This window comes from Neomonachus schauinslandi, chromosome X, assembly GCF_002201575.2.
Source record: "Neomonachus schauinslandi chromosome X, ASM220157v2, whole genome shotgun sequence".
Classification (NCBI taxonomy): Eukaryota; Metazoa; Chordata; class Mammalia; order Carnivora; family Phocidae; genus Neomonachus; species Neomonachus schauinslandi.
Window position 1 is genome coordinate 98,978,717 of NC_058419.1, and position 21,084 is coordinate 98,999,800.

At 35.2% G+C, this 21,084-nt stretch overlaps 1 protein-coding gene across 1 annotated transcript in view; it reads left to right on the forward strand.

Annotated features, from left to right (window-relative positions):
- The window catches only part of DMD (dystrophin), a 2,077,064-nt gene that overhangs the window by 846,559 nt on the left and 1,209,421 nt on the right, over nucleotides 1–21,084 (forward strand). The window contains exons 35-37 of the mRNA XM_021677947.1: nucleotides 11,772–11,951; nucleotides 12,256–12,384; nucleotides 13,946–14,116. Coding sequence (XP_021533622.1) covers nucleotides 11,772–11,951; nucleotides 12,256–12,384; nucleotides 13,946–14,116 — 480 coding nt within the window. The remainder of the gene's footprint in view (nucleotides 1–11,771; nucleotides 11,952–12,255; nucleotides 12,385–13,945; nucleotides 14,117–21,084) is intronic.

Genomic DNA, 21,084 nt, shown 5'->3' on the forward strand with positions numbered 1-21,084 from the left:
TGTTATAAAAGCTCTGTGCATTATTTTATCCATCTTTCACTTGCCAGAAGTTAGTCACATGATGATATTTAGCTTCCAGGGAAGATGGCAAAAGATGGGTCCTAACTGGGTGGATGATGTATTCTGCTAAAATGTTGAGTAGATTTTGTTTGAGAAAGAGAGAATACATTCTGGGGGACACATAACAGTTTTGGCCACGGCAGTATCACCCCTGCATTTTGCATCGTAAGATAAAGGTTGATAAATACTGGGGCCTCTGAGTGGCTCTCTCTGTTGAGCCTCTGACTCTTGGTTTTGGCACAAATCATGATCTCGGGGTCCTGGGATGGAGCCCTGAGTGGGGCTCCACCCTGGGGTTGGAGCCTGCTTAAGATTCTCTCTCCCTTTGCCTCTTTCCCTCCCCCCTCTTTTGTTGGTGCTCTCTCTCTCTCAATCAATAAAATCTTAAAAAAAAAAAATAAGGGTAGAGAAAGACCTCCATCATCTGTTTCTCTTTGTAAAAACCCATGTCCTACTGATGACAGTTTCTACCATTAAGTACTCATAAACAAACAAGAAGGACCAGACAATCCTTATGGTTTGAGGATGAAATATAGTAAAAGGTGCAGGGGGCAAGTAGTAGTACGTGCAGAGGATGTGTGAAAATCATCTAGGCTTTCTTCTCAGTCACCCTCCCCTTAAAACACCCTCCCCTTAAAAATATCTCTGATTGTTCATATCCAGTTTAATGGGTATATTAGTTTGCTGGGTCTGCTGTAACAGCATTCCACAGATGGGTAGCTTAAACTGCAGAAATTTATTTTTTCCCTGTTCTAGAGGCTGTGAGTCTGAGGTCAAGGTTTTGGCAGGGTTGGTTTGTTCTGAGGCCTCTCTTGTTGGCTTGTGAATGGCTGTCTTCTCCTGTGTTATATGATCTTCCCTTTGTACATGACTGTGTCCAAATTTCTCTTGTTATAAGGACACTAACCATATTGGATTAGGACCCACCATGATGACCTTATTTGACTTAATTGCCTCTTTAAATTTCCTATCTCCAAATTTGGTCACATTCTAAAGTCCTGGGGTTAGGACTTCATCATGTGAACATTGAGGGGACTCATTTCAGCTCATAACAGTGGGGTAGCTTTATAAATATAATTTGGAATGCTACCGTAATTGTGCACAAAGGAATAGAGCTAAAAGTAAAGGGGATTTTAAAAATTCTGACTACAATTTACAACTGACTGAGGTGAAACTATGAAAGTATGCCACACAAGAACTCTGAATTCCACAGTCCCCATAAGGTCATTGAGTAAGCCACCTAAGGAGATATTTTTGCATTAACTTCACCATAGAATCATTAAAATATCATACTATCATATAATTAGCTTGGCAAACATTTCTAGATTATTCTTGTCATATTAGAAGGCTTGAGTGGTCTGGAGATGTGTCAGCTTATTGAGTCCATCTGGAAAGTATTTTCCATAAACCAAAGAACAATACTAATTTGAGATCCAAAAGGAAAAAAGCATGGAAAAGTGGCATTTCTTTTATATATTAATTTACCACTTTTTCTGGATCTCTTGAAACACTAAGCTACTAATAATATACTCTAAGACCCCTTAATGGTCAAGTAAAAGTATACACATTTGCATCCAAATTACATGCTTTGTTTAATAAAATCACTTGGAAGGTGCTGAAAGCTTTTTCAAAACTCACAATCATATAATAAAAACATGTGACCTACAGATCTAAAGCAGTCACATTTATGACAATTTTTTAAGAGGAAAAAATCAAACTCATACATGAAACCCCATGATTCCTTAGTACATTCTCATTTCACATGCTGTCTTGGTAGATGGAGAACTTGACTCCAACTGTTAGTCTTGTCTGCTATTTTAAAGAATAAATGTCAGATTTTTTCTTCAAAATAAATTGAGTATTCATTTAAATACAGTGCATTGAATGTACTTGCCAATCATTCCAAGTATTTTTGACTTGGAGAAAATTTGAATATGTAGAGTCAATTTATTTTAAAAGTGTTTCATTTATTTCTACTGAATTTCAGTTATGTAGATCTAAAAAATTGTATTTCTTTATATATAAAAGATTTGAATGTCTAAATAAGAATAATCTTATACATCAAATTTAGTTACTAATGAAGTATTTACTTAACCTTTAGTTTATTCAAACAGCATACTTTCAAATATATCGACTACAATTAAATCCTTTGAGCTTTATTTCTACTTTAATTACACTTATTTATTGTGTATCTAGTTCCAGAAAAAAATTATTTAGAGTAGCTTATAGAGATACATATGATTCATCTGGTCAAGCACAAGTAAATTAGAGAACTGGAGAAAGGGAAATTTATAGTAGGAAACTTTGCACAGAAATATACCCACAATATCCCGTGGGTAGCGGAATAGGCAGGGGAGACTAAAGCCTCAAAATCTGGCACCAAGCTGGGGTGCCTGGGTGGCTTAATAGGGTAAGCATCTGGCTCTTGGTTTCGGCTCAGGTCATGATCTCATGGTCATGATCTCAGGGTCATGAAATCAAGCTCTGCGTTGGGCTCCACGCTGAGCACAGAGTCTGCCTGAGATTCTTTACCCCTCCCTCTCCCTTCCACTCTGCTCCTCCCCCAGTGTGCACTTGTTCTCTCTCTCTCCCTCTCTGTCTCTCAAATATTTAAATAAATAAAATCTAGGGCGCCTGGGTGGCTCAGTCGTTAAGCGTCTGCCTTCGGCTCAGGTCATGATCCCAGGGTCCTGGGATCGAGCCCCACATCGGGCTCCCTGCTCGGTGGGAAGCCTGCTTCTCCCTCTCCCACTCCCCCTGCTTGTGTTCCTCCTCTCGCTATGTCTCTCTCTGTCAAAAAAATAAATAAAATCTTTAAAAAAATAAAAAAATAAAATAAAATCTAAAAAAGAATTTGGCACCAAGCTTCCTATTGGGCAAAATAAAAAGTAAACTTTTTTTTTTTTTTTTTTACCATGCTAAGAACACTTAACTTGAGACCTAGCCAGTTAATATTTTTTAGGTGTACAATACTGTATTGTTAGCTATAGGCAAAACGTTGTACAGCAGATCTCTAGAATTTATTTATTCATCTTGTATAACTGAAATGGAAGTAAACATACTTCTGAGATTCAAAGTGTTGAAATTATTAAAACTATCATTAAAATAGTTTTAATGTGCTAATGAGAGTGTTTTTCTAAAATTTAGATACAGAATAAAAATTAGACAGGATCATAAATGAGATAGTACCTTGATTAATATTCTTATAATAAACATAATAAAAAGGTTTATGTTGCCATTTTTCTCTCAGCATGCTTCCATGAGCCTGACCCTGGACTTTCCGTGTCTTCTTCATGAATGAGTATCAGGAGTTTGGCACTCCAGGGTCCTTTTGATAGGCCAGTGATGTTGTAGAAATGAACTTTCCAAAACAAAAATCTCTCATTTAGGTTTTACTCCTGATCCAATTTCTATAGTCACATGTTCATAGGTTTTAGAACACATAGCTCTCCTAAAATATACTAAGTGCTATATGAAACATTTCAAAATGTTTAAAAGTACCATCTACTTGGGGAAGACTATAAACCTGAGAATCTCTTAGGTATCTCAAATCAGATTTTTGGTGGTCTCAAGAAGAGAAAGAATGAGAGAACTTCCAGAAGTAGCTAGGATAGGATGGTGGCAAGGCTGATTACCTGGAGACACAGCTGGAAGCAAGAAAAACTGTCCTGTCAGCTCCCACCATATACTTATGCTTCCAGACTTCAGTTACAGAGGAAAAAATGAACACATTTAAAAGGTAGTCTAAAGTTTTAAAAGGTAAAAAAAAAAAAAAATTAAAGTCAACAGGAAGCAGACATTTTAGAATAATAACAGAAATGAGATAAAAGTTTAATAATGGGAGTTGAAAAGTTATTCCTAAAGCTCAGTAGCCCTTTCCCTGTATTTTGAAGTTCAAACAGTCTACCTCCATTAAAGTGGTGATAAAGAGGGAAAAATTAATATTAAGATTTTGAGGGGCACCTTGGTGGCTCAGTTGATTAAGCATCTGCCTCTTGATTTTGGCTAAGGTCATGATCTCAGGGTCGTGAGATTGAGTCCCATGTTGGGCTCTGCACTGGATGTGGAGCCTGTTTAAGATTCTCTCTCTCCCTCTGCCCCTTCCTGCCCCCTGCTCAATCTCTCTCTCCCTCTCTCTCTCAAAAAAAAAAAAAAAAAAGATTTTGAAAGTGTGGATCACTCCTACCTGCATGGTCTGGACAACAGAAATGGCTTGAGGAAACTGTAACTGTCATGTTTGTGACAGTTTCAGGATTAGACGTTGTCCCTCTTCATACCTTACAAATCTCTGTTAAAGGAGTTTGCCAGGTTGAGATCAGAAACACTGATGTCTATAGAGTAGAAACAGACACAGTGGAAGGAAATGGTAAGGCAAACTAGAAGAGATTAGTAGCACCTGGGGAGTTTGAGGACCAGCACTGCACAGGATCCCTGAGCTGTCATGACAGCTTCTATCTTCTTGAACTAGTGCATGGGCATTAACAATTTCACTTGCCAAGAGAACAAGGAAAAATGTGTTTTGTTCACTGGTGTTTCCCCTGCACATAAAATAATAATGACTCATAGTGCATGCTCAGTAAATATCCATTCAATAAAATAAATTGCAATTTAAGAGATGACAATTAAAACATAATGACAAAACATTTTTTTGAGAGAAGAGAAAAACGCCGATGTGCTTCGAAAACTATGGTAAGTTTTAGAACAAATGGAAACATGAACAATCATCTGATTAAATACTCTCATTTTATAGATGCAAAAATAGAAGTCCTGGCACACAGCAAACCCACAACTAAAATCCAATACTATCTTTGATTTCATTAGCTTTTTCCCACTATAATTATTGTTAGAATTCATATTTTCTTATAATTTTAAGGTAATCTAATTCTAAAGTGACAAAAAAGTTGTTCGTCATTCACAATAAGAAAAATATACACAATAGCTAAATTGAAAGTGCAGATTAAATAAGTCTGCATGAAAATAATAAAATGACAATCCTGTGTGCATTTGTCTTAAAATCACTTTGATTAGTTGGATATAAGTCAGTTGATTCTCAATATCCCATTATGGCTTCAATTATTTAGCGTAGGAATTGAGCACAAAAAATAACTGTAGGAAAGTAAATAGTTATATGATTAAATAGAAGTTTGTATCTCTGATGATCATTATGTTTGGAAAATGTAAGCTTCAGCAAAATTTAATCCATATGATTTTCTGATTTAACCACTAGCAGATTTCATGTATTCCCAATTTAGTTTCAGTAGTCAAAAATTCAAAGCCACTTAAATAATTCAGCTATATTAAAGCCCTTTTAATATTCACAGTGTTATATAAAAATTAAAATGATCAAATATAATTCCCTGGAAAAATTATTTCAGTTCTTTAATACTTTAAATCCATCAGCTTTTGGAGAGTTCATATCTCCTATTTTTCATAAATTGACCATTAGATTTTATTAACAGTAGCGTTGGGATACTGAGAGTTGCCTGAAAGAATCACACATACACACAAATGTTGAATTCAATTCAGGGTGTTAAATAATGCAAAATAATTGATGTCTAAAAAGCCACTTATATAATAAGTCATTGTGATTTTCATTTTGATTTCAGGGACAGATTTTTATAATATTCAACATGAGGAAGAACAGTGATAAGTTTCCTCAATTATCTTTCTGCTGTCACTTCAGTCCTAAAATTTAATGACAATCACCCAATAAAATCTTGTGACAGAATGCATCATTTTGTTTGCCAATTGGTTCTCAACATTGGCTGCACATTGAAATCACCTGGGAAAATTAAAAAGCCTATCAATGCCTGGAGCCTACACCAGAAATTATGATTTAATTGGCCTGAGTGTGGCCAGTGTCTCTAATAATTCAGCAAAGTTTGAGAACCACTAGATAATGCAATACAAGTACTCTTACGAGGTCTACATTCAGTTTAGTCAACCATGTCCTGTATTTTTTTTTTAAACAATTACCTTTCACAGTTGAAGGAGATCTGGCCTCTGGTCCTAGATTATCTGGATAATTGCTTCAACTCATCACTCCTCTTAGCTATAAAAGCATGAGAACTATTACTTATTTCTAAAGTCTGTTACACTATCATCCCCATGAAAAATTACGTATCTTTTTTTAAAGCGAGCATAGTAATTTATCTGTGAAGTGAAATAACACTAGCAGACCATTAACTTGGTACAATGAATGCATCAAGCAGCTGTTACTTAGAAAATAGAACATCTGTTAAATGCCATTGGAGTCACTATTCACTGTCATTATAGTTATAGCTATAATTTCTGTTCTGCACATTCTGCTTTCATGAAATTCTTCTTTAATAGACAATACATTATTAATAAAAAGTCAATACACATTGCCATAAAATCCACTATTTAATGTTTTATGTTCTTTTTTGATTTATCATTATATTATTCCGTCACATTAGCCTAATAATAAAATGTGTCCTAAACCTCTAGCCATGACAGAGAAATGTAGGGACCTGCAAAAACAACTAATATCATATTTTATCACATTTAAGACATTAGATTGTATGATACACCATTGATTTAATGACAGCTGTTGTAGATCAAAAGAAACACCACCACCTTAAACATAAATACAAATTCTAAGTGTCATGTCAATTTCAGAAACCTTAATATGGGAGAAATGCATTTTAGAATAGCAATAATGTAATTTTTAAATTCTTTTCCCATAACTATATTTTGTACCTAGAGGTGAAAGAACTCTCTCCCATTCCTGATGACCAGAAATGGTATAATTATGTGGACTAACAAAATGCAGAATCCACTTGGGAAGGGGAACATTTTAAAACATCCTTTTGGGTGTGTTAGTTAACCCTTTATCCATATTAGAGGGAACTTGCATAAGAGATTAAGAAAGAGCTAAAATAAACAAGAATTCAGTAGCATTTTAGTAAAGGGAGGAAGATATATGGAAATGGTATTGTGGCACTTTTTTTTTTTAAAACTAAATGTGGGACTGAATGACGATAGAACCTATGGGACAGGAGACATTTAGAGATTAAGAAGGTTGGGGGAGGGGAGTGGGAATGATAGTAAGTCAGAGGAGTTATCTTGAGAATCTAAGTCACTGGGAAATTCCAGGAAAACTTTTGGAAGCCATTGGACCTCTGAAAATGTGAGAGGTCAAGCCCAAGTGGGCTATGTTTCTCTGCTCCTGTCAGAAAATAGTTGTGGATGTGTTTCTGTGGGATCAGATAATTAATCTTACACTTTTTACTATTTCACCTTTAAATAAAATTAACAAAAATGTTTCCATCTCATGATGGTGTGATCATTAGAAACCAACAGAATGAGTTTTCCCATCCTGCTAACCCATCAGTGAAATGAATTGATAAGCTGATGAGTGAATCCTGAACCTAATGCCATTTTAAATTAGACTCGGGTGATTTAACTTTCAGATATGAAGAATGAATCAGAATGTATTTTCCATCCTTCACTTGAACACATGGGTATCTTTATTAGAAGTTAACCTATGCCACCCCTTTTTTATTATAAGGAAATTGGAGTAGGATTTGAAAATTTCTATGGCTAGGAAGAAGTCGACAACAAATTTATGTCTTTGAAATCATGGAAATTAGTGTTTAATATTTCTACTCTATGCTGGAACTGGTATCAAATGTTACAAATTAAACATATGGACAGTAAAAGTATGTTAGATTTTATGGCAGTTAATATTTGAACCAAGTAGTACTCTTAGCTGATATTTTTTCTATGTCATTAAAAACCCCTGGTGCCAAGCGTGTAGTTCACATTAAGCTGCTGGTGAAACTCCCAAAATTAGACTTATGGCCGTGTCATAGGTCAAAATAAAACTGAATGTGCATAATTTTGTTTTTTACTCAGCCTTAAAATCAACCCTAGAAGCTGTCACATTACCACAAGATTGAAAAAAAAAAAAATCCCTAAAAGTTGAGTTACGACTTCATCAATTTAGTCACTGAATTTGAACTTATCCATTCATTAGGGTAGACCCTTCAGAACCTTCTCCATCCCTCACCCAACACAGTAGCCAAAGAAGGCATGCGTGCTGAGGATTGGATTGGATTGGGTGCTTTTTAAGAGAAGGAAGTATCATGTTTGATCAACTCTTTCTCCCCATCTCACCAACCGCTTAAGAAACTACATCCCTTAGAGAGGTATGAGTGAGGGTATGGAAAGAATGGACAAAACAGTAGCTGGATTTCAGTCCATTAGTTCAGTTCTCAATACATCAGCAAGTATAGACATTCTTATGGTATGGGAAACTATTAGAGCCAAGGAATAGTTCCTTGACATCATAAAATTTATCTTTTTATTTTCCAGTAAGTACTCCATATTTTTCTTTTGGTGGCTTTTGATTCTGACATTCATATTTTCTAGATTGTTTGGCACTTGGTCTGTAGTCAATCCAAACCATCCGATCCTTAATGGTGAACTTCAGTTTCAAGTATCACCCCTCCCTTAAAGCCATTCATGCTCATCCCAGCCGTGACTCATCTTTGTCAAACAATTACATTCTTTCTAGTATGATGCCAAATTACTTGATTGTGCTTTAGCCTTTCTCTGCAGCTACACTGTGGGTAAAATTAAAGCAGGGTATGCAAAGACTACCTCCTTTCTAATCTCTTGGCAGTGAATGGCACAGTACAGAGTGGATATTAAGCACCAAAAGCAAATTCACTAATTGATATTTTATTGAGATCTTCAGAAAGTCAGATCAGTATATTTTTTGAAGTCTACGATCATAATATTTTAAAGTCATACTTTTAATTTAAAATAAATGTTATACACCTGAAACTAAGGGAAAAATACTTTTGTAGGAAAAATAAAAATCTGTTCAATGAGCACAATATTTTTCCTAATGAAAAATAGAATTTATACAAATTATTTAATACCAGTTTGTTCTTGAATGCCAAATGTGAAGATTTAACTCTGGGTGTTTTTTACACTAAGAGTGGAAAGAGTGAATCACTTTTGGTGCTATTATCACCACGATAGTCACTGCTTTTTTCAAGTTCATGTTCATCATGACAATAACTTTCATGTCTTTGAGTTGTATCCTATAATATTGGGGAAACTAAAGTGACACTAGAAATTATCTACATTCCCTATTTTATTCTTTTCATTAACTGAATGAAGTATCCCTAGACATTAAACATTTTCTCTTGAAAATTAGCTATAGAATTTTGGCAGATGTTTAATCCATAATAGTTGGTTGTGATCCATGAACTTTCTGCAACAATATTTCCTAAATTCAAAACTTCTAACCCTTCTGAGATTTGGAAATTTCCATGGTCCTTAATTGCATTTCCTGGCATAGAAAAGACAAATGTCTGTTTATGCAACTTTTTATATCAAAGCCAAAACATAGTGCCATCTTTAAGACAGTCTTTACCAATCCAAATACAAAGTAAGATTCAACTTTGTGAGGTGTTATCTTTGCAAATAAATAATCTCTGGTGACAAGCCACTAGTCTGGATGAATGTAGGAAGGAGGGCATGTTCATTTGCCTATCTTTCCATATCTTTGACAAATACATCTTGAGTAAAAGTTTTATAAGGACAGAGACTTTCTCTGTCATTTTATTGTGCCTAGAACAATGGCCACCATATACGGTTGTAAAGGTTGTGTTCTACACAAGGATGCAGATGAAAGGAATGAAAGGGATAAAATCTAGCCCATGACCACACACAAGTCAAACTCCAGAGGGGCTGTTTTCATGCAAAGGAGGCATTTCTCATTAATTTTCTTAAAGACACTAAGTAGAATCACCTATGTCATTGCTACAAGAGTGATGCCTTTAGTAGGAGCTCAGTAACATTTATGATTGCTACATGAAGGAGTTCCTTCTATGAACAGCTAAGTTCACCCAGGTATTACAGACAACACCTGCATTACAGCTAACCCTCTACACGGTAGCCAATAAGTGCATTTGGCAATAATTACTTGAATTTCAGGTATTTTTCTATTGGAAAAGAAAAACACAAATACAAAAGATTATTTGGGGATAGGAGAAACAGTATCTTTGTGCACAAATTACTTTATACAGTCTTTTTACTAAATTTATTCCCCCTATTTTTGTGATATGAAAGGCAAAAACAAAATGTGTATATGTAGTGATTTTGAGTACAACAGAGCTGAGGATGTGAAGGCAAGACAGCCATAGAGCATCTAGGAATTAAAGATGAGATACAAGCTGGGCTCATAGAGACCCACGCTCTCCATCTCGATTACTTGGACCACCTCTGTTAGTCTCTGTGCATGTTTCATTTGCCTCTTTGCAGGTGGGTTCCCTCCTCTTTCTTACTGTTGCTGTTCCCAGTGATTTTGTCTTACTATGGCTTTGGTTTGCTGTGGTGAAAACATCTCTTCCATTTCTAAATGACTTAGCTGGTGTGTTATCACAGTCTCTGTATCTTTCAGTTAAACTTCTCGTGCGGATCTGGTCTGGCTTACTCCCTAGTGAAATGTCCCACAGCTGTGTGAGGACAAAAAAGGGATCAGGGCAGAGACAGGGAAGTGCAAGATGGTCACCTGGTCTGCCATGATACGTCAGCAGAAAAGGGCTAGGGGTAGAGCTGACTGTAGACATTTGTACCAGGATCACTTTTTCTATCAACTTTCTACATAATTTCTAATATTAAATGTGCTTGTTTTCAAGTTTTGTAAATCAAGTCTTAGAAAGTGGTGGTGCTTTCTTAGGGGTTTTCATATTACCTCTTTATTTTCACATACCTCTAATTGAAATTAAGTGTTTTTTTTTTCAATGACGAATGTGAGCAGCAAACCCCAGTAATAGCTGCAGTTCCTGCAACTTTGTCATCAGTAAAAATGGCAGATAATTTTACATCACATTCTAGTCATTGTATAAATTTCAAGACACCAGTTATGGTCATCACTGCTTTTAAATTATCCTAAAGACCTGCTGCTAGATTATTGTAGTTACACTTGTTAGGCAAGAAGACAGTTATTACTATCTTACAGGTTTTAAAAAGATATTCTGTATATTGTTTTCCAGTAGAACTCCTTTTCTTTAAAATCCAGTGGACTTAAATTTATTTTTAAAAAATATTATTATGAGAGGGGCGCCTGGGTGGCTCAGTTGGTTAAGCATCTGCCTTCAGCTCAGGTCATGATCTCGGGGTCCTGGGATCGAGCCCCGCATCAGGCTCCTTGCTCAGTGGGGAGCCTGCTTCTCCCTCTGCCTCTCCTGCTCCCCCTGCTTGTGCACATTCTCTGTCAAATAAAGACATAAAATCTTTAAAAAGTATTATTATGAGAAAGAGTCCTTATGTTTCACCAGATTCCAAATAGGTTTGTGGCACCAAAATGCTGAAATTTTCTACTGTAGAAATATAAGAGCACACTAATTGCTGAATTTTCTAAAAGCAGTTGCTTATTTGTGCATGAGGTTTCTAAGGTCTGTCTTCACCCAGTACATTTATAAATTAATATAAATATGTTTAGATGAACAATATGTATGTTTATCTGTTAAATGTAAACAATCATAAATAGAAATTCATCATGTTTCTGTATACATATATGCTTATATATACCCAGTAAGGAAACTACAATGTATATGGTATGATTTTCATCATTCATAAAGACATATGGAAGTTTTAAATTATTGGAAAATACAGCCATTTCAAAGGCATTAAATCTAAAGACTAAAGCTCAAATACTGTCCTTTTCACAGGCTACTCAGAAAGAGATTGAGAAACAGAAGGTTCACCTGAAGAGTGTCACAGAGCTAGGAGAGGCCTTGAAAACGGTTTTGGGCAAGAAGGAGACCTTGGTGGAAGATAAACTGAGTCTTCTGAATAGTAACTGGATAGCTGTCACTTCCCGAGCTGAAGAATGGTTAAACCTTTTGTTGGTAAGAGAAGAGCCTAGAGGATTTTCAACCCCTCTCCATTATGAGAAGGAAATTATCTATGCTTTGAATAATGACATTTATGTCTGCACATTCCTCAACTTCACATAAATGGTGGCTCTTAACACCTATAACTATATTTTAATATTTTGCCATGTCTCTGCTGTATTTTACATGGAGATCACACCTAAGTATGATTTGACTGATACTAAATTTTTTTGCCTTTTAACATTATAGAAAGTAGGAAAATCTTTTAAGAATATTATCTAACCAATATTATATCATGGTATATCTCTGTAAAATTAAGGAATACCAGAAACACATGGAAAACTTTGACCAGAATGTGGATTACATCACAAACTGGATCATTCAGGCTGAAGCACTTTTGGATGAATCTGAGAAAAAGAAACCTCAGCAAAAAGAAGACATACTTAAGGTAGCAAATAAAATATTATGAAAAGTAATTTTCTAACTGCACACCAATTATGTTGATCATCAAGGAGTTCTTAATAAGAATGAAAAAAGTTCTTCCTCTCTTCCTTCTTCCCCCCCCCATTTTCCTTCTCTCCCTACTTTCTTAATTCACATGGGAGTTAATGACTTTGAAGAGTTTTGTAATCTGGATATCTGTCCATATCCACCTCTCACCTAATTACACAAAACAAATTCTGATGACAAAGGGATTCCAGGATTTATTTTGGTGTCATTTTGCAAATTCCTGCCCATTTGACTACTTAGTACTGTGTTCTTATATCTAACATAAGGATCAGTTTCCCGGTATCATTCACAGCCTATCTGAGTAAACACCTGAAATCCAGTCATCTGGACATTTTGCCTATGCAATATCCAAATCTTCATAATTAGTAACAGTACTGAGCTTATATAAATCTGGATGTTTTTATTTTTAACTATATGTAAAATAAACATGGCTTTCTGTTCTCTGTTTGTGTATTGAAACCAATTATTAGGATGTCCTGAGTCATCTTTCTGAAAGGCAACTTAATCTTCATTAAAAAAAAAGTGGTGCCTATAAAAGGATATGAGAGGTATAATGTGTGAATTTATCTTATTGATGCTATGTTATCTCCATTTGATAACATCTTTCAAAATTAAATAGGAAGAGTTGAATTTTAACAAATTTCATTTAAATTAATGATTCCTTATTTTGTTTTGCCAAAATAATGGTAATTAACTAGTGGGTTCCTATTTAACACTCAAAAATTGTAGTTTCTGTCTGAACAATTCATTTGTTTCTTTTTTATGGAATTACTCTTTTCCCAAGATTATAGTTTATTTTTAATGAAAAACTGTTGACGTATTTCAGGCTATCCCCAAAACATATTCACTCTGTTGTGTGTACCTTATCTTTCTCTTGTCCTTTGATGTGTAGTTAAGGAATGCCATCTTATGGTGAATTTCCTTCAAGGCCTTTGAAATAATAGGACCTGAGTTGTTTCACTTATACCCTCTCTGACCCCTTGAGTCAGGCAGAACCTTCCTCACTCCCTCTGTCTGTGACACAGAATCCTTATCTGTTGGAAAATCCATTTTTCCCCCATGACACTCAATATAATAAAAAGGAACTCGAAAGTACCCAGGAGGAATAGAAAATTGTTCTTCAGCTACCTTTCCTCCTGAGCATATATTAAGGTTGCTCCACAGCTATGAAATTGAGTAGAGTTAAGATAAAATAAGACTAAATATTCAATATTATGATTGTTGTGGGCAACATAGAGAAGTCAGGAAAATATCCCTCATCCTTCCTTAGACTAAAAATAAGCCTAGACTCAACTTAAACAAGGACGGTGATCTATTTTCCTGAGATGGCACACATTCTCAGTCTCCTCTATTTTATGGAAGTTGGCTTTTTTCCTCCCTCTGTATTCCTCTGCATGTGCTCGTTCTTTCTTTCTCTTTCTCTTTTTCACTCTCTGGCTCTCTCTCAACTTCCATTTAATTACTAACGTCAAGCCCTGTCTCTTGCTCACGGAATATAGCATTTAAAGGCTGAAATGAATGACATGCGCCCAAAGGTGGATTCCACGCGTGACCAAGCAGCAAACCTGATGGCAAACCGCGGCAACCACTGCAGGAAAGTAGTAGAGCCCAAAATCTCAGAGCTCAACCATCGATTTGCAGCCATTTCTCACAGAATTAAGACTGGAAAGGTAGGAAGATCTGCTCCAAGGTGGAAACTAGTGATAAATGATCTCTTGCGAAGGTTGCGCAGTACTCTGAAGGGGGCAGGCGACCCCCACAGCAAGGTTTTCAAAAAGAAAATGAAGGCCAAAATGTATATAAGGAAATTTTACCACTGAATCTCATGGGAGATCAATCTCTCCCCGCTACCCCCCACCAGTCTCCCTGTCTCTCTCTCTCTCTCTCTGTCATTTTTCCTTTCATGCCACAGCTATTCTAGAACTGCATTCTGTACTGGTTTCCATATGTACTTTCAGGGGTGACCTATACAGCAGAGTAACAAATAGCATGCTGCAGGCCAACAACAACAAAGCACAAAAGACATCCATCTAAGGAAAGCACTACTGACTTATTTTGCCAAATACAATATTGCTTGTGTGTAATATGGATCAAATATCCAAAATTGGGCCTTGTATATCTCCTGCATGATCTAGGGTGTTTGTATCTCTTTATTGGTTGTGCACATGTGTGTATGTGTGTATATTTAACTTGCTCTTGCTAACTGCCAATACTTACTGTGACAAAACCCATTAGGCTACAATGACATGCTCAAGCCATGAAAACAAATGATTGCAAAGCTTATATATCTTAATTTTGTAATTTTATATGTCTATTTATATTCAATTTAATGAAGAACCAGGGGATGTGGAACTTTTGCATGATAACCCTTTATATTTGTATAACATTTAATGAAGACAAAAATCTTACCTAATAGGTAGCTTGCAAAAATATATAAAAATATATAAATCCAACTTTTTTGGGTTAGTGTCAAGTTGCAAGGTAATTACCCCCAATTTTATAAAATGTCAATTGACACATTTTTCAATATATATAATATACTTTCAAATACAAAAATGTATATAAAATAAATATATGTATTTACATATACAGATAATTGCTATAAGTAATCTTAAGTGAGAAAATAATTTTTGAAATATTTGTGAGAAAATATGTAATATGTCAGGTAAGTGTTGACCCCTGGAACAATAGGACAATATGCTTGAAAATTATTTTGAAAAATATGGACACCCAATAATAGCATGATTTACAATTGCTATATTTTCTAACGCATTCCAATGTATCACTGTTATATGTACTGGTACATATTTAAAAGAGTTTCTAAACTATACTGAAATGTGATTTGAATTTTAAATACTTTCTACCCATGAAACATAGTTATCCTTCAGAACTCGCCTTCCCAAAGCAAAAAGGTATTAGCTTACCTTAATGCATTGCTTCTTCTTTGTAATGTTTAAGTTAACGAGTTAGTGATACTCATTTATGTACTATTTTAAGGAAGCCGTCCTCACCTGGAAAATATCTGAAAGGCTCCAAAATTTACTTTCACAGCATAATTGTCCTTTGTAAGAATTTACTCTGCTGTTTAAGACAATTGTTTTTACTTCTAGGGATTATCATTAGAGTATGTAATATCTAAACAACCAAAGGCTATTTCAGTCATCTTAAGAAATGGATGCTAATACTTCATTACTAGGTTTTGTATTCCTCCTGTTGTATATACCAGTAAGCTAGAGAATATTTCAGAGAAAACAGGATATTGTTTTCTTGATCCTTTCAACAGTAGATTGAGACAAGTTATATCACAAGATTGTGACTTGTAGATATTGAAAAATGAGTAGAATTCAACCTGTATGATAGGAAGCTGCCAGACTTAGCATGGCCAAGAGGAGTTTGTGAATTTTCATCCTATGTTCTGTACACATTTGTCAGTTACTTCTATACATCATTCATTAGGTGAGCCACTCGCTGCACTTCTTTTATTTTCCTTACTGAAGAAAGGCATAAGAGATTTTAAATAAATATTTTCAATTATATATTAATTAACAAAAGAATCACATTGTCACTTTTCAAAATACTCCTTTTTCTCTAAATTAATAAAGATGACTGGATGCGATAGTGACCCCATTTGGGGGCTTTGAGAGATAATTTTGCTCTGTCATCATGATGAAACCAAAAACATGGAGATAAAGCTTATCTGACATTTTGCTGATTTGTTCATTGCATTGTGCTAGTGTGGAAATATGCACAGGTGCAAAAGATACTTAAAAATATCTGTTTACGAACACAAACTTAGTCATTGCAATCATCTGACATGCTTAATACTAGTACATCTTCATGGAGATGTTCAATTAATGAGGTAATTCCAGCAGTCACATAGTATAATATGAAGAGCAGTGGACATGGAAGATGGAATCTGAGGCGTAATTTTGTCAGCATTAGGCAGAACATGTGGTTTCTCTTAAATTCCATTTTAATGTTTATAAGATAAAGGAGTTAAACTAGATTAGTAATCCTTAAAAGGAAAGCATTCCACCACTACCCCCAGCCCCCAAGGGTTATTGTTTAGAAGAGAATGTATAAAATGGATAGCAAGAGGGTTAGTGGATGGGTGATTTCTGTCCTTTTATCTTTCTTCTTCCTGTGGTAGGGTTCAAGAGATACAACTTATGTCCATAGAACATAGTGTAAAGTCTCTGGGTTAGATTAGCTAAAATTAGGAGTAATTAGATTAGCTCTTAATAGTTCTGAATTGTGACAGCCCAGTGATCTTTTGTTGATGTAATAAGGAATTTAAAATAATGACCTGTATGTGTGTTTGTTTACAGAGTATGGTAATTCTGGAAGTGCTGGAATTCTCAGGGGTGTCTTGATCCCAAAGTCAAGCTCCTAATACAGTAGAGCTTATGCATGGGAAGATTGGGGTGGAGTATGCCCTTCTTATGGTTGAGTTTATGGGCAGGTTTTACTTAAAAGAATAATCTTGGAGAAAATCTACAGTGATTAAATAAATTAAAGTAGATTGGGAATATATATGGGTAGAAAAGAGACTCAGTAAAAGAACTAACTTCAGGATCCTTTTAAAGGTCAAAGAGAAAGGGCACTTGAGTAGAGCAAAATTTTACCCTGAAAATTCACTGACAATCCCTGGATTCATTGTTTGATGAAGAAGACAAAGTTTATGTCTTCTGCAAAGACTGTTCATGACAAGAAATTACAAAATCCGGAAGGCAGTGGCCACTGTGGTCCTCAGTTTAGATTGGTTGAGAACTTGTCCATCAGATGCAGCTCTCTCTAGTGGTAACTTTTAACCATTAATGAGGAACAGCATGGTGAAAGGAAAAAGTTCTTAGTTTCAAGCCACAGAACTTGCTTTGAATGTGATCATGGATGTGACACTTTACCTCTCAGAGCCACCTCAAGATTGTGGTAAAGATCGAATGACTTGGGCGCCTGGGTGGCTCAGTTGGTTAAGAGAAAAAAAGATCAAATGACTTAAGATATGTAAAAGCATACGTTTTAAAAATCTACATGTTACTTTATAAATACAAAATGGTAAAAATCCTTAATATCCACAATTATTTCCATCGTATTATATATTAGCTTCGAATGGCCAAATTTTGAGAATTGAGGCAGAAATTGATGGGAAAAAGAAATGGAGGAATGACTGATTTCTCCTTCTGGCCTCTGCTGGAAATGGGCTGGGATCAAGAAGATGTCTTTGCTATTTCCATTGTAAGGACCAGCCTTATAGATTATCAAGTGGACCAATATAAGAAATACTAGGAAGTTCTGCTTGTCCCAAATATGACATGAAATGCTACCTCTTCCTATTTCATTTAGGTTTATCGGTAGTATCTGACTGCTTTGAGAAAGCTTAATTTCTCCTAATCTGTATGAAATCAGTTTGAGAAAATGGCAGTTTTAATGGGGATGGTCAGAATTATAGAAATGAATCAGTGGTAACTTCCTAACCCGGGTAAAGTCAATGAAATCAATGGGGGGAGACAATATGTCTCAACTCTTCCGGTTTTAGGGCTTCTGAACATGGTGGTGTAGCAGGGTGCTAATGAGGAAGATACTGTCGGGAAAAGAAGATAACAGGAAACAGATGCATAGAGGGCAGAAATAAGCTGACTACTTAGTGCTGTTCCTTATGGCAGCTCTACTCCTCTCCATCTTCTGAGAAGCCAAGTTGGAGAGGGGAGTCTGCATTTTGGGAGAGATGGTAGTTGAGGTAGATCTTAAAGGATTAATGAAGGAATGGTTGGGAAAAGGGACCAATATGAATGATCTCTTACCAACAGTGTAGTATTTCAGGTCATAATGTTTGGTTCTGTGGTACCTGTATTGCTAGCTAAGGTGTGATGAATTCAAGGAGCTTACTGTTTAATTGTGGAGCGAGGTATGTTCATGGATATTGGGCCAAGAATGAGTGTATGCTGAGTGAATTTACCAGCCACTCTAGCAACATAGAAGAGGTAGCAATTCAGGATAACCTATGAAAAAGCTCAAAGTGTATGGAGTGTTCAGTGGAGAGTACATTCAGTTTACTTACAAAATGTAGAGCATGGAGTGTGAAGCTTAGTTGTGGATGATAAGAATGAAGAGGATGATTAGACACAGTGTGGAGAGGTCATGACAACCAGACAAATAGTTTATGCTTAATTCAGTAGGCAATGAGGAGTTCTTAATGTTTTTTTTGTTTTGTTTTGTTTTATTTTGTTTTGTTTTGTTTTCAGTGCACCGTTGAAAGGTTAGTCCAATAGTGGTTGGGAAGAGAATTCAACTGAATAATAACAGGAAGTAGGGAAACCAATTAGGAAGCCATGGTGATAGTCTAGATGAGAAACACTGTGTACCTCAAATAAAGGGGTATCTCTGGGAATGAAAAGGAAGCGATAGTGTAGAGCAGTGACTTTCAAAACTTTCTGTACTTGGAGGAATTGTTAAAACACAGATTGCTGTCTATCGCCTGCCCCCACTGCCCACAGAGATTATCATTCAATAGGCCTTGAGTGTGGCCTGATATTTGCATGTCTAAGAAGTTTCTAGGTGATATCGATGCTAATGATCTGGGATCCACTTTGAGAACCAGTGGTCTACAGACATTAAGAACTAACCTAGACTTAAATTATTACATGCGAGGGCCAAAAAGATGGTGAGCTGAAAAATGGCTCAGAATTCAAGACTCATTGAGTATGAAAGTCTACATATGAGTTTTAAGAATAAAATATGCATCAAGATATATTTATCACATTATAATAATTTCAAAATAATGTTGACTAAACAGATTTTATCTAGCTATGTCCTATTAATATAGGTAATTACTTTGTTACAAGATATTATAAAACTTATATGTATAATTTGCCTATTTAAATTGTCCTCATTTCTATGGAGCTGAAATGTTAAATTATTGGCCCTGCAATTGGTACCAACCAAAAGAAAGGTGAACTTGTTTTCTATGTCTTCAATTCTTTATTAAGATTTATGTGCTATTGAGAAAAAAAAGAGTTATGTGCCAGTAGATATTTTATACCCTGTATCCTTTAATTTCCATAATGGGCCTTAAAATTGCTTTTAAAATTCATGTAAGCAGTTTCTCTATATGTATTTAGTGTAATTATCACATGAGATTTGGACAGTCTGGCATCATATGTGTAAATATTCATAGTTTTGTTGCTATTATAATTACAGTGTCAAGTTTTTAACCTCCAATCAGTGTTAGCAGATGGAAAAGTAATCGTTCTTTGGATCAGAGACTTTTCAAACACACACACACGCACACACACAGCTATGAGAAAGCCAGTGAGTTTCCCATTTAATATAGAATATATCAGGGGAAAGAAAAAAACCCTATATGGTTGGGTCTAATCTATCTTAAATAGTGGCTTTATATGTGAAAAGTAATGTATGAATACGTTAACGACAGTTTAGACAAATGTTTTGGCTTTCCTAAACATTAGTGGGTAATAAATAATACCTCTTATAAATATGACCTAGAATGTCAAAATGAGATTTATTGGATTTGAAAATTTTAAGTAATATCTAATCTTCAGTAATCCACTTTATCAATACAAATATATTGATATTTTTCCACTTTGTAGTCTCTTTCTAATTTAACACCTCCTCGGATAGAAAAGAACATGGCCCATTAATTGGTATGGTTATTCTTGTTTGCATATGTGTGTGTTCGTATGTGTACACACATATATAGTAATACATGTGTATTGTTGTACACATGCACATACACATACACACACTTTTTAATAAAATTTTCTACAAAGAAATTATAACAGAAAACATAAATAAAAACTTTGGTAAAATTCCACAGGAATTGCATAATTTGTAGGGTACTAAAAATGTAACAATTACAGTTAATATCCTCAAATAATATTAACAAATTAATATCCAAGCCATGTAATACTATACCTGCTAATTTTATTGCGCTAAAATAAATAAGAAATGAGCCTTGCAACAGAATTCCTATATTAACAACTTCTCACATTTGTAGCTTGCTATCCCTTTATCAAGGTTAATTCTTTTGAAAATTTAGTAACAAATCCTTCTTACAATCATTTAAAATGTTTTCAAAGTAAATGTTAATCCAGTTTGGTGAGCAATGTCATTTGCTAGAACTAACTGGGTCTTATTAGCATGACATTTAAATACGTAAAGCTATTTGGTGATTCCTGATTGTTATCCTTTAAGAAGGAAAACTATTCCTCTGATCAGTCATCATCGGATGCAAAAGTAATCATTCCTTGGACCAGGGACTTTCAGATATTTACAGGGGTCTATGAGAGCCAGTGGGTTGCCCATGTTCTCACAGTTGGCGTGGTTAGAAAAATGTCAAATCCTGGTTCATTGCTTTGTCTATTCCAGCATGCTGAAACCCAGCATACTTTATTACCTCTGTTTATATTATCAGGTATTTATTGTCAGTTTATATGTTAATATAAACATGTCTAATTTCACCTAAAAAAAACAATGATTTCTGTGCACTTCTTTGTATTAAAAACAAAAAGAATTGAACAAAAAAGCAGAAATGAGAGAGGAAAGGAGAAAGGGAAGGAGAAAAAAGGAAGAAAAGAGAAAAGAAAAAACACACAGTTGTCCAAAGTGTTGTATTTTTGCT